Source organism: Rhincodon typus, chromosome 3 (assembly GCF_021869965.1).
Source record: "Rhincodon typus isolate 14 chromosome 3, sRhiTyp1.1, whole genome shotgun sequence".
NCBI classification, from domain to species: Eukaryota; Metazoa; Chordata; class Chondrichthyes; order Orectolobiformes; family Rhincodontidae; genus Rhincodon; species Rhincodon typus.
This window is the reverse complement of record NC_063334.1, coordinates 47,867,205-47,885,579: the sequence shown is the minus strand read 5'-3', so window position 1 is coordinate 47,885,579 and position 18,375 is coordinate 47,867,205. Positions and strand designations below refer to the sequence as shown.

At 43.4% G+C, this 18,375-nt stretch overlaps 1 protein-coding gene across 5 annotated transcripts in view; it reads right to left on the bottom strand.

The window, feature by feature from the left end:
* auh (AU RNA binding protein/enoyl-CoA hydratase) overlaps positions 1-18,375 on the bottom strand; it is a 941,118-nt gene that overhangs the window by 246,381 nt on the left and 676,362 nt on the right. For 4 of the 5 annotated variants that reach the window (XR_007261814.1, XM_048595346.1, XM_048595345.1 and 1 more), the window contains one exon: positions 16,467-16,554. The exons of the other annotated variant lie outside the window; for it this stretch is intronic. Coding sequence is in view for 3 of the 4 variants with exons in the window: in XM_048595346.1 (XP_048451303.1) it covers positions 16,467-16,554 (88 nt within the window). In the remaining variant the exon portion in view is untranslated. The remainder of the gene's footprint in view (positions 1-16,466; positions 16,555-18,375) is intronic. 5 annotated transcript variants of the gene reach the window in all.

Genomic DNA, 18,375 nt, shown 5'->3' with positions numbered 1-18,375 from the left:
AATGATAATGCAAGTGTGAACTTTGCATGCTCTCCCAGTGTCTGCGTGGGTTTTCACCTGGTGCTCCAGTTTCTTCTGGCAGTCCAAAGATGTGCAAGTTAGATAGATTAGCTATGCTAAATTGCCCATAGTGTTCAGAGATGTGTAGGTTAGGTGCATTAGCCACAGGAAATGCAAGGTCACAGGGAATAGTGTAGGGGGATGCTCTTCGATGGGTTGGTACAGATTTATTGGGCCAAATGGCCTATTACTACACTGTAGGGATTCTATAAGTGGAGGTGCTGGAGGTCTTGAAAACCATAAAGGTGGATAAATCTCCAAGACCTGATCAAGTGTATCGCAGGCTGTTCTGCGAAGCTAGTGAAGAAATTGCCAGGCCCCTGGAAGAGATAGTTATCATTTATAGCCATGGGTGAAGTGCCGGAGGACTAGTGAGTAATAATTTTTATTTTTTGTGGGATGTGGGCATCGCTGGCTGTGCCAGCATTTCTTGCCTATGCCTAATTGCCCTTGAGAAGGTGGTGGTGAGCTGCCTTCTTGAACCACTGCAGTCCTCTTACTGTGGGTTAGCCCATAATGCTATTAGGGAGGAAATTCCAGGATTTTGACCCAGCGACAGTGAAGGAACAGCAATATATTTCCAAGACAGGATGGTGAGTGACTTGGAGAGGAAACTGGAGGTGGTGGTGTTCCCATATGTCTGATGCTCTTGTCCTTCTAGATGGAAGTGTTCATGGGTTTGGAAGGTGCTCTCCGAGGATCTTTGGTGAACTTCTGCAGTGCATCTTGTAAATAGTACACATTGCAGCGACTGAACGTCGGTGGTGGAGGGCGTGAATGCTTGTGGATATAGAGCCAATCAAGCGGACTGCTTTTTTCCGGATGGTGTCAAGCTTCGAGAGTTGTTGGAGCTGCACTCATCCAGGCAAGTGGGAAGTATTCCATCACACTCCAGACTTGTGCCTTGTAGATGGCAGACAGGCTTTGAGGAGTCAGGAGGTGAGTAACACGCCGCAGTATTTCTAGCTTCTGGCCTGTTCTTGTAGCCACTGTGTTTATAAGGGGAGTCCAGTTGAGTTTCTGGTCAATGGTAATCCCCAGTATGTTTATAGTGAGGGATTCAGCGATGGTAACACCACTGAACATCAAAGGACGGTGGTTAGATTGTCTAATATTAGTGATGGTCATAGCCTGGCATTTGTGTGGCACGAATGTCACTTGCCACTTGTCCAAGCCTGGATATTGTACAGATCTTGTTGCATGTGAACATGGACTGAGTCACAAATGGTACTGAACGTTGCTGATGATTGCGCAAACATCCACACTTTTGACCTTATGATGGAGGGAAGGTCATTGATGAAGCAGCTGAAGATGGTTGGGCCAAGGACACTACCCTGAGGAATTCCTGCAGAGAGGTCCTGGAGCAGAGATGACTGACCTCCCACAACCATGATCATGACCATGACCATCTTCCTATGTGTCAGGTATGACTCCAACCACCGGAGCATTTGCCCCGATACCCACTAATTCCAGTTTTGCTAAAGCTCCTTGATGCCAAACTCAGTCGAATGCAGCCTTGATGTCAAGGGCTGTCACTCTCACCTCACCTCTGCAATTCAGCTCTTTTGTCCAAGTTTAAACCAAGGCTGTAATGAGATCAGGAGCTGAGTAGCCCTGGCGGAACCCAAACTGGGTGTCACTGAGCAGGTGCTGCTTGATAGCACAGTTGATGACACCTTCCATCACTTTACCGACGATCGAGAGGAGACTGATGGGGTGGGAATTGGCTGGGTTAGATTTGTCCTGCTTTTTGCGTACAGGACATACTTGGGCAATTTTCCACATTGGTCGGGTAGATACCAATGTTGTAACTGTACTGGAACAGCTTGGCTAGGGAAGAGGCAGGTTCTGGAGCACAAGTCTTCAGTACTATTGCTGGAAATGTTGTCAAGGCCAGTAGCCTTTGCAATATCCAGTGTCTCCAACCATTTCTTGATATGACGTGGAATGAATCGAATTGGCTGATCACTGGTATCTGTAATGCTGGAGACCACTGTAGGAGGCCGAGATGGATCATCCACTTGGCACTTCTGGCTGAAGATTGCAGCGAATGCCTCAACCTTATCTTTTGCACTGATATGCCGGGCTCTTCCCTCATTGAGGATGGGGATATTTGTGGAGCCTCCTCCTCCGGTGAGTTGTTTAAATGTCCACCACCATTCACGACTGGATGTGGCAGGACTGCAGAGCTTAGATCTGATCTGGGATCGCTTAACTCTGTCTATCACTTGCTGCTTTCGCTGTTTGGCGTGCAAGTAGTCCTGTTTGGTGGCTTCACCAGATTGATATCTCACCTTCAGGTATGCCTAGTGCTGCTCCTGGCATGCCCTCTTGCACTCTCCGTTGAACCAGGGTCGATCCCCTGGCTTGATGGTAATGGTTGAGTGGGGGTTTTGCCAGGCCATGAGGTTACAGATTGTGCTGGAGTACAATTCTGCTGCTGTTGACAGCCCACAGCACCTCATGGATGCTAGATCAGTGCAAAGTCTGTCCCATTTAGCACTGTGATTGTGTCACACAACACGATGGAGGTTGTTCTCAACGTGAAGGCGGAACTTCGTCTCCACAAGGACTGCGCGATTGTCACTCTTACCGATAATGTCATGGACAGTAATCCCCCATCCAGAATACATTTTGTGCCCTTGCCATCCTCAGTGCTTCCTCCAAGTGTTGTTCAACATTGAGGTGTACGGATTCATCAGCTGAGGGAGGACAGTACTTGGTAATCAGCAGGAGGTTTCCTTGCCCATGTTTAACTTGAAGCCATAAGACTTCATGGGGTCTGGAGTCAATGTTGAGGACTCCTAGGGCAACACCCTCCCAACTGTATACCACTGTGCTGCCCCCTCTGCTAGGTCTGTCTTGCTGGTGAGACAGGACATATCCAGGGATGGTGATGGTGGTGTCTGGGACATTGTATGATGCTGTGAGTATGACTATGTCAGGCTGTTGCTCGACTAGTCTGTGAGACAGCTCTCCCAATTTTTGCACTAACCCCCAGACGTTAGTGAGGACGACTTTGCAGGTTGACAAGAATGTTTCTGCCATTGTCTTTTCCGATGCCTAGGTCGTTGCCAGGTGATCCATCCAGTTTCGTTTCTTTGAGTCTTTGTAGCGATTGGTACATCCAAGTGGCTTGTTAGACCATTTCAGACTGCAGCTGAGAGTCAACCACATTGCTGTGGGTCTGGAGTCACATGTCAGCCAGGCCAGGTCAGCGTGGCAGATTTCCTCCCCTGAAGGACATTAGTGAACCAGATGGGTTTTTTCCGACAATTGGCAATGATTTCATGGTGATCACCATCTGCCGTGATGGAATTCGTACCTGGGTCCCCAGAACATCAGATCTGTTTCTGGATTAATAGGCTAATGATAACACCACTAGGCCATCACCTACCCTGGTGAATATTGTGCCTTTATTCAATAAAGTCTGTAAGGAGAAGACTAGTAACTATAGACCAGTGGATAAGTTGCTGGAGGGATTGAGAAAGAGGATTTACATGTACTTGGAGAGGCAATGACTGATTCAGGGACACTTGGCATTGCTTAATATGGGAAATCCTGTCCTACAAACCTCTGAGTTTTTTTGAAGACCAACCACTCAGCCACCATGCCGTGGGCTGTTTTCAAGACATCAACGCTTATTTCTCCAAATTCCTGAGCCTCCATGTCTTCCTCCACAATAAAAGCAAACACGAAATACTTGTTTGGTACCTCTCCCATCTCATGTTGTTCATACATAGACAACTTCATTGATCTTTAAGGGCCCTATTCTCTCCCTCGTCATTCTTTTGCTCTAAATTGATGGCCATCAATTTAACTGGAATGACATGACCATCCTAGCTCAAGACAACCATAGTCACACATGGGAATTCATAGAGGCCTGGTTTTCAACCCGTAGTGCAATCAACAAACATGTGGAATTAGAGCCCATATACAAACCAATGCAAAACAGAACCAGAAATGGCACAACCCAACTTAACAGACCGGATCATATAAATACCAAGTGGAGCAGAACAACATCGCTTCAGAGGCCGCACTGATGTTACCTAGCATGGTGATCAAACATCTGTACGATAACCAGCCAGCTTGGTAAGCAAGCCAACAACCTCATCCTGGGGCATGTTCATTGGATTGAGGAGGTCAAGGAGTGACCTCATAGAGGTTTTTAAAAACATGAGGAGCATAGAAAAGGTTAATAGCAAAGATCTTTTCCTTGGGATAGGATGGGAAGTTCAAAACTAGCGGGCATATTTTTAGGATGAGAAGATAAAGATTTAAAAGGGACCTGAGGGACAACATTTTCCCCACAGTGGTTCATATGTGGAATGAACTGCCAGAGGAAGTGGTAAATGCAGGTACACTTACAATCTTTAATAAGACATTTGGACAGATACACGAAAGGAATGCTTTAGAGAGATATCAGCCAAACAAAGGCAGGTAGGACTAATTTCATTTGGGAAACTTTGTCTGCATAGAAGAGTTGCACCGAAGGGTCTGTTTCCGTCCTGTATGATTCTAACTTGTTCATTATTACCATCAGCTGAGATCACAACATGGTGCAGGAAGTTGCACTGAGGTTGAAGATCAGTTACAAACTAATTGAATGGCACAGTAGGCTTGATTGGCTGAATGGCTTCCATTCCTTTATTCCTAAATAATGACCCTCTTTGCAAATGCTTTGTGAATTCAGTTAAAGTGCCTTTAAGTCTGCTTTTTTGACATTATTCTGCATTCAAACTCTATTTGATGTTTGCCATGCCTTGATGGCCTTCAATTTTTGCTTTCTACCTTTCTTCTTCCTTTTATCAGTATTGCTTCTCTAATGGCAGCTCATGCTCAGACTCCCAACCCCTGCCAATATGGTCTAAAGCTTCACCGACAGCACCAGTTAATCTCGCTGCGAAGACATTATTTCTGATCCTGCTAAGAGGTAAATCATAGAATCGTAGAATCCCTACAGTGTGGAAACAGGCCCTTCAGCCCAACAAGTCCACACCAAACCTCAGAGCATCCCACCCAGACCCATCCCCCTATAACCCACCTAATCTACACATCCCTGAACACTATGGGCAATTTAGCATGGCCAATCCACCTAGCCTGCACATCTTTGGACTGCCAGAGGAAACCGGAGCACCCGGAGGGTACCCACACAGACATGGGGAGAATGTGCAAACTCCACACAGACAGTTACCCAAGGGTGGAATCGAACCCGGGTCCCTGGCGCTGAGGCAGCAGTGCTAACCACTGTGCCACCATGCCGCCCATCCATCTTGTACTAGACCCTCTGCCCATGGCTCCATGCCTCAGAAAGCAGATACCTTCCCTTTTACACCAGTTCCCCATGCATGTTCAATCATTCAACTTTCCTATTCATACACTTATTAGCGCATGAGAATGGAAGTAATCCTGAGATTACTGCTTTGACAATCCTGCCTCTCAGTCTCCTTCCTAGCTCCCTGAAGTCTGCTTTTAGGACATCATTCCCCTTCCTACCCAAATTAAAAAGTATTGTTATGGACCACAGTCTCTAGCTGTTCATCCTCCGTAAGAAAGTTCTGCAGATACTCTACTACATTCCTCACCCTGGCACCAGACATACACAAACAAGAGTAGGCGACATAACTGATCTGATTTTAACCTCAACAATACATTCTGCATATCTCCAATAATCTTTCATTGCTGTGGCTCAAGTATCTATCTTTGCCTTATACATATATAGATAGATTCGACATCCACTGCCTTCTGGAGAAGGGAATTCTGAAGACTCTCAACCCTCAGAAAGAAGTTTCCTCATCTCTGTTTAAATGAATGCCCCTCAATTTATAAACCCTGACCCTGGTTCTAGGTTCTCCCACAAGAGACACCATCCTTTCCACATCCACCCAGTCAACTGCCTTCAGGATCTTATTATGTTTCAATTAAGTCACCTCTGACTCTTCTAAACTCTGGAGGACACAGACCTAGCTTGTCTAGCCTTCCTTCACAATGCAATCTGCTCATTTCAGATAACAGTTTAGTGAATTTTCTGTTAACTGCTTCCAACCCAACCAGTGGGCAATGTCACATCCTGGTGTCACATCTACCGCTACCTACAAGGCCTGTCTGTTTCCCTACATAACGAATATGTCTAGTTCTTCTCCTTTACCGTCTTCTTCTTCCACTCCTCTCGTACAGCCGAGCCACCAGTGTGCCACAAACTTAGTTCTGACTACGGTCTTCCAAGGAACCAATGCCCTCACCAGTATCCAAAGTAGAGAAAACGGATTAGCGAGCAGGTCCTCAGGGAACTGCTGCAACTGCCTGGTTCCCTTGGATTGGCTGGTAGTCACCCATACCCATTCTGCTTCCACGCAGAAAGCCTGAGTGTGACCACCCCTCTAAACGTGCTATCCACATGGCTCTCAGCCTCGCAGAAGCACAACAAAAATTCCAGCTGCCACTCAAAGAATCACAGAACACCACCAGTGCAGAGGAGGACATTTGGCCCACGGAGTCTGCACTGAACCTCAGAAAAACATCTGACCTAGATTCTAGCATCTTCCATGACAGATGTTAAGCTAATTAGTTTATAGATCTGTTGCTATTTGCCTTCTTCCTACTATGGAAAATGTACAATTCCTATTTTCCAATCCAATGGAGTATTTTATGACTCTAGGAAATTTTGGAAATTAGAAACAATACACCTATTATCTCTGCAGTCACTTCTTTTAAGACCTAGGATCAAGTCCATCAGGATGAGGGGCTTGTCTACTTTCAGTTTGAATAATTTTCTTACTACTCTTTTCCTGGTCTGATTGTTAAGTTTTAAGTTTCTACTTTCATTCACCTCGAGACAATTATATCTAGAATATCATTTGTACATTCAAAAGTGAAGTCAGAAACAAAATATGTTTAATTCATCAGCTATTTCCTTATTTTCCATTATTTATTCCCATGACTCACTCCCGAGAGACGCAATACTCATATTACTCAGTTTCATTTCTAAAATATTTTTAAGAATTAATACTAATTTTAAATTTGAAGCTAGATTTCTCTCATATTGTAATTTCCACTCATTTTTGCTGTGCTTTTACATTCTGTCCAATCTTTTAAATTTGCCACTAACCTGTACAGACTTAGGCACAAAGTCACACAGCATGGAAACAGAACCTTCCGTCCAACTTGTCCATGCCAACCAGACATCTCAATCTGACCTAGTCCCGTTTGGCAGCATTTGGCCCATATACCTCCAAACCCTTTCTGTTCATGTACATTCCTTTTAAATATTGTAATTGTACCCATCTCCACCACTTCCTCTGGCAGCACTACCCTCTGCATGAAAAAGTTAAATCTCAGGTCCTTTTTAAAATCTTTCCTCTCTCACCTTAAACCTATGGCCCCTAGTTTTGGACTCCCTCACCCTAGAAAAAGGACCTCACCTTTCACCCTATCCATGCCCCTTATGATTTTATATAAACCCCCTTAAGATCACCCCTCAGTTTCTGATGCTCCAGGGAAAAAACCCAGCCTATTCAGGCTCTCCCAGTAACTCAAACCTTCCGGTCCCGGCAACTTCCTTGTTAATCTTTTTTGCACCCTGTCAAGTTTAATAATATCCTTCCAACAGAAGGGTGACCAGACTTGTATGCAGTGTTCTAAATGTGGACTTGAGTGTCCTGTACAGCTGCAACATGACCTCCCAACTCCTATACTCAATGTTCCGATGGATGAAGGCCTTCTTCACCACCACGTCTACCTACAACTCCACTTTCAAGCAAATGTGTGTTACGGACCAGACCAAACGCTTTCAAAATATATTAAGATAGCCTAGACCCTGACTTTTTCTTATTTTAAATGAAAGAGTAAGGCAGTGTGTTGCAGATGCAATTCGACTGATCAAACTATTAGACTTTTAAGCAAAGCACCTTATTTCTATGCAACAGTTAAAATATGACAAAGTAAAAATAAAAGAATTGGCTGAACTATAACTCTATTGAAATGCTTAACAAGATAATATATTAACTACTACTAATTAACTGTTCCAAAATAGTAACATCCCTTAACACACCCTCAGCAAAGGCAAATTCAGTAAAATAGATCGTCTCACATGCAATTCTAGCAGGAAGAGAAGCCCAGTTCTTAGCTGAAACAGAGAGGAATAAAAGCTTCCACATCTAGCTTCAAGACCCCAGCAACTGCTGAACACTAACTAAAAATCCTGGTTCTTTGGGAGCTTGACCCCACCCATTCAGGCTGCTTCTATTGTTTCAACTTTAAAAAAAACCCAAGGCATCACAAGCTGTTAACTTTATTGGCTCAGAGCAGAATGCTCTCCACTTCTGCTTCAACCTTTCTTCTTAAAACAAAAAGAGGAGGGACAAAATATACCTCTTAAAGCCATCGTATCATTTTGCATCTGCACTCCAAGATCTCTTTGTTCAGCAACACTCACTAGGAACTTACCATTAAGTGTAGGAGTCCTGCCCTGGTTTACTTTACCAAAATGCAACATCTCGCATATATCTAAATTAAATTCCATTTGCCACTCCTCAGCCCATTGGCCTTGCTGATCAAAGGTCCCATTGTACTCCGAAATAATCTTGTTCACTATCCACTACCACACCTACTTTGGTGATTCTTTTTCGTTCAGTTTGATATTATCCTTAATTAGAATTGTGCTCCCATCTCTAAAGTTATTCTTTTTCAATGGAATACATCTTAGCCGAGTAATATTAACTACCTGTTTAAATGTCTGCCATTATATCTCTATAAACCTATCCTTAATATAATTTTCAAGTTCACTTCAGCCCATTCAACTTCACATCCTCGTAATTATCCCCCTGAAGTTCAAGACATCAGTCTGACGTTTGTTTCTTGCTCAAACAAACTGAAATTCAATTGTAGATAGCAAGAACTGAAGATGCTGGAGTCAGAGACACAGTGTGGAGCTGGAGGAACACAGCAGGTCAGACAGCATCAGAGGAACAAAGAAGGTGACGTTTCAGGTTGGGACCCTTCTTCAGTAATGGGGAGGAGCAAGGGAGCTGGGAAATAGATAGAGGGAGGATGGGTGGGGCTGGGGAAAGGTAGGTGGGGTGGTGATAGGTGGATGCAGGTAGGGAGATGTGGGGATTGGTCAGTGGAATGGGTGGGGCGAATAGGTGGGACAGAAGATGGACAGGTTGTGTTAGGTCAAGGAGGCGGGAACGAGAGGGAGGTTTGGATGTGGGATGAGGCAGGGGGTAAGGAGATTTTAAAACTGGTGAATTCTATGTTAAGGCCATCGGGCTGCAGACTCCCGAGGCAGAATATGCAGTGTTGCTCCTCTGGTTTGCATGTGGCATCATTGTGGCACTGGAGGCGGCCCAGGATGGACATGTCATCAAGGGGTGGGGGGGGTTAAAATTGTTGGTGACTGGAAGGTGATGTCATTAATCACATATATGTGGGTGGGGGAAAAAAAAAAAAAAGAGATGTAGGGGTAGATGTAGCACTTCCTGCGGTTGCAGGGAAAAGGTGCCAGGTGCGGTGGGGTTAGTGGGGAGTGTGGAGCAGACAAGGGAGTCCCAGAGTGAGTAGTCCCTACAAAAGCAGGATGGGCTGGGGAGGAAAACATCCCTTTGGTCGTGAGGTCAGAATGTCGGTGGCGGAAATGGCGGAGAATGATACGCTGGATGTGGAGGTTGGTGGGGTGGTGAGTGAGAACCAGGGGGATTCTGTCTTTTTTCTGGGGAGGTTGGGGGAACTTTAGGACAGAAGTGAAGGAAATGCAACAAATGCGGTTGAGGGCATTTTTGATCACTGGATGGAGGAAGTTGCAGACATGATCATTGCTACCAGGAGACACCTCTATTACAGAGTCAATAATTAATCTTGTCTTTACCTACATTAACAGACCTTGAATAACCTGCTCTATAGTTGACTTTAGGAAGTGCTGACCTAATAAAGTGTCTAGAAAACGCTCTACAAACTGACCCCTCAGATTTTTTTCCCCACAATCTGATTTGTCAAATAAATTAGAGAAGAATAGGAGTACATTAAAATCACTGATTATTGCTACTCCTTTGTCACAAGTCCTCACCTTTTTTTCTGTATTTCTATTCTCCTGTTTGATTCTTGTTAGGGGTATATAAACTGCTTCCACATGTAACTTCTTGCCTTTATATTTTTCTAACTTCCTGAACTTCAAAAACGTCATATGTCCTTGAATATTCAGGTCGTAACCTTTGTCATTTGTAACCATGTCTATGTAATGTTTATCAGATGACAAAAAAAATTCATATTGAGCATCAATTTGACCTTGCCTGCAGTGAGAAAATAGCTACATTTTGTGGTAACTGCCAAGGGCAGAGACCTTAAGATGAAGAATACTTTTACTCAGAATGTAAAGATACTTCCACCTCCTAAACCAAAGGCTTAACAGCTATTCAAATTATTTTCACTTCTTGAGACATTTAAAATAAATGCCTTGGATCTCATAATTCAGGGAGCATTCTTAAATTTCAACTAAGTCTTACAATTATGTCATAAGCTACACCAAAAGAAAATAAGTAAAGAAAATAATTCATACACACCTTACTTACATTACATCAATTACATTAAAAAGTTAGTTTAATTCAGTGCCAGCATTGAGCAGCACCAGTTTATCACCTGAAATCCCATTCTGTGAACACTTAAGCACTATTCAAAGTCAGTAGTAGTAGTCTCTCATATGATACTTTAAACCAATGGATTTCAACCGTTATATTTCGCTGTAAAAATTGTTCAAATGTGCCTTGAAAGTTTAAATTATAAAAGGTAATGAAAAAATAAACACAAATATGGTTTCCATCTTAAACACTATTTTATCCAATCCAAATTACAACTCAAAACTCTTGAAAATTAAACATCAAGTTAAAAGTGAGGTATGGGTATATCGATTCGAAAATGTGAACTTTCAAACACAGGTAACTAAAGGGCAAAATTGAGATGACATGATAGCTGTTACTCGTGACCATAGAAACCAAGCAGCGGCATTCACACACATTTTGTGAATTGCACAAGGAAGCCGAAGTTTGGCGAGTTATCTTTGTATGTGTTTTGACTGACTGCAGTACAGAAATAATTGACTATCCCCCATCATTTATTGCTGTTCTTTTGCCATTTCTGACAATATACTTTCACGAGCTAGGATTTTCAATTCTGGCGGGCGTATGTAAAAACAACAGGAGCGGCACTTGGCAGTGAAGCAAGATTTGTGGGTGTGCCTGTCATCGATTGCTCCCTGGATCTAACGGTTCTGCACACACCAACAGACCCAAGTTTATGACTAACCTGTCAAATTACAATTTACTGTATTTTGTGTTTGGTTCTGATCCATTGAATTTCAAATATGTATCAATTATTTAACAAAAATTATGCTTTTAAAAATATTAAGACAAATATGAAATATTATCTGTGAAATTCAGACTTCTGAACAGAGTGCAGTATATGGAACAGATCGAAGGCCATGAACAGTTAGAAGTATTTGAGCCGAGTAGAAAAAAAAATGCCAAAATCTACTCAACCTTTTCAAAGATGTTACTACACATTTCGGAAACAGGTGGGAGTTGAACCCTGGACAATACCACTGCACCACAAGAGGGCCAACGTGTCTGGTTGCAGTCGAAGACAATGTATTTTTTGCAGTGAATTTGAAATGTTAATGCTTTGAATGCACTTGTATGCACTATGTTGTAAACTTATCTAGTAACATTGTAACAATAGTAAATGCAAGTAAATGTGACAAATATAAATAATCAATTCAGCTGAAAAAGTGGGCATGCCATGGAATTGTTTGCCTCATTGAAGTACGCTGCGTTACTGAAAAGGTTGGAAACCACTGCAATAGACAGCTATCTTACCTTAAATTTCATAAACAGTAGATAAGTACTTGCACTAAGTTAGGTCATAAAACACCAAAAGAAAATAGGCACTCATACACACTTACATTAAAAGTTAGTTTACTTCTGTGTCAGCATCGAGCATCAAACATTTATCACCTCAATTCTCAATCTGTGGACACTCGAGTGCTGTAGCAGTCAAAGACAGTAGTATTCAGAGCACTGCCTTTTATATGACTGATTAAACCAGCGGACTTCAACCGTTATGCTGTATCAGTGTGCTATAAAAATTGTCCAAATGTGCTGTGAAATTTTGAATTACTGAAGATAACAATGTCCAAATCAGTGAGGAGATTCCAACCCAGTGCCAACATCATGAATTAAAGTTCAATGCATATGAATCGTTGATCTTTTTTTCCCCTTTCACCACTCTTCACCAACTAAACCTTTCTACTCACTCCAAACCCACAACTGGTGGTCTGCTCCTCAGAAATATTTTCCTCCTTCTCAAGACTATTTAAAAACATTTTGCACAGAGGACAAACTAACTTGGAAGTTCCTATGCCTTGCTCCACAAGACTGCAGACCATAAGATAGAGGAGCAGAATTAGACCATTTGGCCCACTGAGTCTGCTGCACCATGCAATCATTGCTGCTATGTTTCTCAACCCCATTCTCCTGCTTTCTCCCCATAACCCTTAACCCTGTTACTAATCAAGAATCTATCGCTGTCTTAAATTCACTCAATGACTTGGCCTCCACAACCTTCTGGTGCAATGTGGTTTTTCACACGTGACAATAATAAACCAAATCAAATCAACGAGTTCCACAGATTAACCACTCTCTGGCTGAAGAAATTCGTCCTCATCTCAGTTCTAAAGGGTCAGCCCTTCACTTTGAGGCCATGTCCTCAGGTCCTAGTCTCCACTACTATCGGAAACACATTCTCCATGCCCACTCTGTCCAGGCCTCTCAGTATTCTGCAAGTTTCAATGAGATTCTCCATCATCCTTCTAAACCCTACTGAGTACAGACCCAGAAGTGCTCAACCACTCCATAATGGGACCTGATGTGCATTAAGAAATTAACAAATTAATTGATCTGAAAAAAAATCAACTGGAGCCTGGATAGACGACTTAGGTCTTATGTCAGAGAGAAGGACTATTTACTGCATGTCAGTGTGCATGTACACCCGTGTGTGTGTGCGCGAGAGAGACAGGAAATAGTGCTATACTAAAAAATACTTGATAACGGACCCTAGTACCTTTCCCACTACTTACATCAGCCTCACTGGCCTACAATTCCCTGTTTTCTCTGTACCTCTCCTTTTAAACAGTGGGATTACATTGGAACATTTCCTACAGATTGAACAGTAGCTAGAGTCTAAAGAAACTCAGTTACAGCCTTGGTCACTCTGGGATGTAGATTATCAAACTCTGGGAATTTATCAGTCTTCAATCCCATCAATTTCTACAACCATTTATCTACTAACACAGATGTGCTTCAGTTCCTCCCTCTCATTAAACCTGGTGTTCTCCATCATTTCTGGTCCATTATTTGTGTCCTCCGTTGTGAAGGCAGAAGTGAAGTATGAATTTAGTTTGTCAGCCATTTCTTTGTTCCCCATTATAAATGACCCCATTTCCGACAGTAAAGAACCCACATTTGTTTTCACCAATCTTTTTTCTCTTTACATACTTCGTAAAATTTTACAATCATTTCTTATGTTCCCCACAGGCTTATTCGCATTCTCTATTTTCAGATCTATTGTTTTCATTCTTGCCAATTTGTATTCCTCTTTTATTTTGCAACTAATACTACCTCTTACTTCTCTCATCAGCCAATGGTTTGGCCTTCGTTTCCCGTTCACTTCTGAGCCAGACAAGAATAAACCATTTTTGTAGTTTACCGATTCATCTTTGAATATTTGCTACTGCCTATCCATTGTCATTCCTTTCAGTCACATTTCCCAATCCAAGATAGCCAACTCCCATCTCATACTATCATAGTTTATTTTTATTATTAGTTTGTGGGATAAGGGCTTCACTAGCTGCAAAGCATTTACTGTCCATCTTAGTTGCCCTCGACAAGGTAGTGGTGAGCTACATTCTTAAACCACTGCAATCCACCAGCTATGGGTTGACTCACAATGTCCTTAGCGAGGGAATTCCACAAAGTTGAACCAGCAACAGTGAAGGAAAGGTGATATATTTACAAGTCAGGACAGGGAGTGGCTTGGAGGGTAACTTGCAGGTGGTGGTGTCCCCATATATCTGCTACTGTTGTCCTTCCAGATGGAAGTGATGGTGGATTTGGATCTTTGGATCTTAAAGATCTGAGGATCTTTAGTGAATTTATGCAATGCATTTTATGAAAGTACACACTGCTGCTACTGAGCATTGGTGGAGTAGGGACTGGCTGCTTGTGAATGTGGTGCCAAAGAAGCCAGCTGCTTTGTCCTGGATGGTGTCAAGCTCCTGGAGTGTTCTTGGAGCTGCGCCAATCCACGCTTTTGGGGAGTACTCCATCACACTCCTGACTTGTGCTTTGATTCAATTCATTAGGGCAGAGTGACAGACATTGTTTACTTGGACTTTAGAAAAGTCTTTGACAAGGTTCTACATAGTAAACTAATTAGTAAAATTAGATCACATGGCATTCAGGGTGCACTTGCCAATTGGATACAAAATTGGCTTTATGGTTGAAGACAGAGGATGGTGATGGAGTGTCGTTTTTCCAGACTACAGACCTGTGACCAGCAGCGTTCCACAGGGATCGGTACTAGGTCCACTTTTGTTTGTCATTTTATATAAATGATAAAGGATGAGAATATAGGAGGCATGGTTAGTGAGCTTGCAGATGACACCAAAACTGGTGGTATAGTCAACAGTGAAGAAGGTTATCTAAGATTATAAAAATCTTAAAGAATTGAGTCAGTGGGGTGAGAAGTGGCAGATTGAGTTTAATTTGGATAAATGTGAGGTATTACATTCTGGTAAAACATGCAAGGGCATGACTTATACAATAAACGACAGAGCACTTGCCAGTGTTGTAGAACATGGATTCAGATACATAATTCTTTGAAATTTGCATCACAGATGGACAGGGTGGTTAAGATGATATTTAGCATGTTTGCCTTCATTGCTCAGACCCAAGTATAGTAGTTGGGACACCATGTTGAGGTTGTATAGGACACTGGTGAGGCCTTTTCTGGAGTAGAGTTTGCAGTTCTGGTCGCCCTGTTATAGGAAAGATATTAACTGGAGAGATAAACCGAAAAGATTTACCAGGATGTTGCTTGAAATGGACGATTTGAGTTATAAAAATAGGTTGGATAGGCTGGGATATTTTCCACGTAGAAAGTTGAGGGGTATCCTTACAGAGGTTTATAATATCATGTGGGGAACATATAGGTGATTAGCAATGATCCTTTCCCCCAGGGTAGAAGTTCAAAACTAGGGGGCATCTTTTTAAGTTGAGTGGAGAAAGGTTTAAAAAGGACATGAGGGGCAATGTTTTTACACAGAGTGGTTTGTATGTGGAATGAACTGCCAAAGAAGTGGTGAATGCAGGTATAGTTACAATGTTTAAAAGACATTTGGATAAGGACATGAATAGGAAAGATTTGGAGGGATAAGGGCCAAACGCAAGCAGGTAGGATTAGTTTAGGTTAAGAACATGGTCAACGTTGACCGGTTCGACCAAAGGGTCCGTTTCCATGCTGTATGGCTCTATGATTTTAATAGAGATACTGGCCAGTCATTAGTTTGCCTTTGCCTCTGCCTCATCCTCAGACCTGACACCAGGATGAACTGTCCTGCAGGGATGCGCCATATCTGCGTGGGTTTCGTCTGGGTGCTCCGGTTTCCTCCCACAGTCCAAAGACGGACAGGCTAGGTGGATTGGCCATGCTAAATTGCCCATAGCGTTCAGGGATGTGTAGATTAGGGGAGTTATAGTGGAATGGGTCTGGGTGGGATGCTCCGAGGGTTGGTGTGGACTTGCTGGGCCAAAGGGCCTGTTTCCACACTGTAGGGATTCTACAATCTAGGATGATCTATGATCTATGAAATAAGCAATCTGTCTGCCGGCATTGCCAGGATGAATCTTGACAACGGGAAAATTCCAGACTCCCAAGTCCTGCCTTCACGATCCTGTTCCTTGTCTAGCATACTTAAAATAACTTTGATGAAATTTTTGAATTTTACTCAATAACTTCATAGTTTGGTTTCGCTCAGATTTTCAACACCTTAAAAAAAAAATCACAAGAACAAAGTGTTCCCAACAGAAGTGATATAATAAACAATCTTACTCTTAAAACTATACTTAAAAAACAAATTAAATATTCCAAGATAGAAATAATGTTCATGCTGACTCATAGAGATAGCACTTCTGAATACTACTGAATAAAACTGCATGGCTATTTCAACTAGACAATTAGGTTTAATTTTTCTCCCTCTCAAAAAGACTAAATTTGAATTACTTATAGGTCAGAACAAACATGAGTTCTACTCTGAAAATATCATGTTTAAACATAAATGAAAATCAAAACCAATCACCAACCTGCACAAAATATTCCTGGTACCTCACTGCGCAGTATAACCGTTCGAACATTTTTATCACATTTAATTTCTTTTATAGCTTTCGACATCTAAACAAAAGAAAATGTTAAAATCCAAGTCAAAAAAATCCTAATCACAAAATCAAAAGTAGAATTTTTATAGCTTAGAAATAGGTTAGTCAGCCTGCCTGTTCAGGTGTTTACATGCAAATACGTTGCCACTCTTCCTGAAGATCCTACCACTCCTTTCTCCTTTGTGTTCTGCATGAGGCAGCAAGTTCCACATTCCTGATGTAAAAAGTAGCGTGCAGCTGGAGGAACACAGCAGGCCAGGCAGCATCAGAGGAGCAGGAAGCTGAGGTTTCAGGGCGGGACCCTTCTTCAGAAATGGGGAGAGGAAGGGGGCTCTGAAATAAATGGGGGGGATTGGGCTGGGAAAGGTAGGTGGGATGGTGATAGCAGGTAGGTAGTGGTGGGGATTGGTCGGTGAAGTGGGAGGAGCGAATAGGTGCTTGGGCCCATGCAGGTTCCCATGGCCACCCCTTTAGTCTGTAGGAAGTGGGAGGAGTTGAAGGAAAAGTCCAACCCCCGTATACTTGCATTCCCCATGCAGATGGCCTAAAAGCCCTCCACTTCTTCCTCTCCCACAGGCCCAACCAGTCCCCCTCCACTAACAACCTTTTCCACTTAACTGAACTCGTCCTTACCCTTAACAACTTCTCCTTCAACTCTTCCCACTTCCTACAGACCGAGGGGGTGGCCATGGGAACCCGCATGGGCCCAAGCAATGCCTGCCTCTTAGGATACATGGAACAGTCCCTCTTCCGCAGCTACAGTGGCACTATCCTCCACCTCTTCCTCTGCTACATCAATGACTGTATTGGTGCTGCATCATGCTCCCACAAGGAGCTCGAACAGTTCACCAACTTTACTAACACCTTCCACCCCAACCTGGACCATCTCTGATACCTCTCTCTCCTTTCTTGACCTCTCTGTCTCCATCTCTGGTGACCACCTCGAAACTGACATCTATTTCAAGCCCACCGACTCCCACAGCTACCCAGACTACACCTCCTCTCACCCACCTTCCTGCAAGAATGCAATCCCCTACTCCCAATTCCTCCGCCTCCGCCGTGTCTGCTCCCAAGTTAAGGCATTCCACTCCCAAACATCCCAGATGTCCTCATATTTCAAGGACCGCAACATCCCCCCTTTGGTGGTCGAAAACGCCCTTGACCGCATCTCTTGCGTTTCCCGCACCCGAGCCCTCACACCCCCTCCCCACAATAAAAACAAAGACAGAATTTCCCTTGTCCTCACGTATCACCCCATTAACCTCCGGATTCAACACATCATTCTCCGCCACTTCCGCCACCTGCAATCTGTTCCCACTACGAAGGGTATATTTCCCTCCCTACCCTTATCTGCCTTCCGGAGGAACCACTCTCTCCGCGACTCCCTCATCCGCTCCACACTCCCCACTAGTCCCACCACCGCTGGCACCTTTTCCTGCAACCGCAGGAAGTGCTACACCTGCCCCTACACCTCCCCCCTCACCTCTATCCCAGGCCACAAAAAAAAACCTTCCACATCAGACAGATGTTCACCTGCACATCTGCTAATGTGGTCTATTGTATCTGCTGTTCCCGATGTGGCCTCCTCTACATTGGTGAGACCAAGTGAAGGCTCGGAGACCGCTTTGTAGAGCGCCTATGCTCAGTTCATGACAAACAACACCTCCCAGTCACGAACCACTTCAACTGCCTCTCCCACTCCCTGGACGATATGTCCATCCTGGGCCTCCTCCTGCGTCACAACGACGCCACCCGGAAACTGGAGGAGCAGCACCTCATATTCCACCTTGGAAGCCTACAACCCAATGATCTCAATGTGGACTTTACTAGCTTCAAA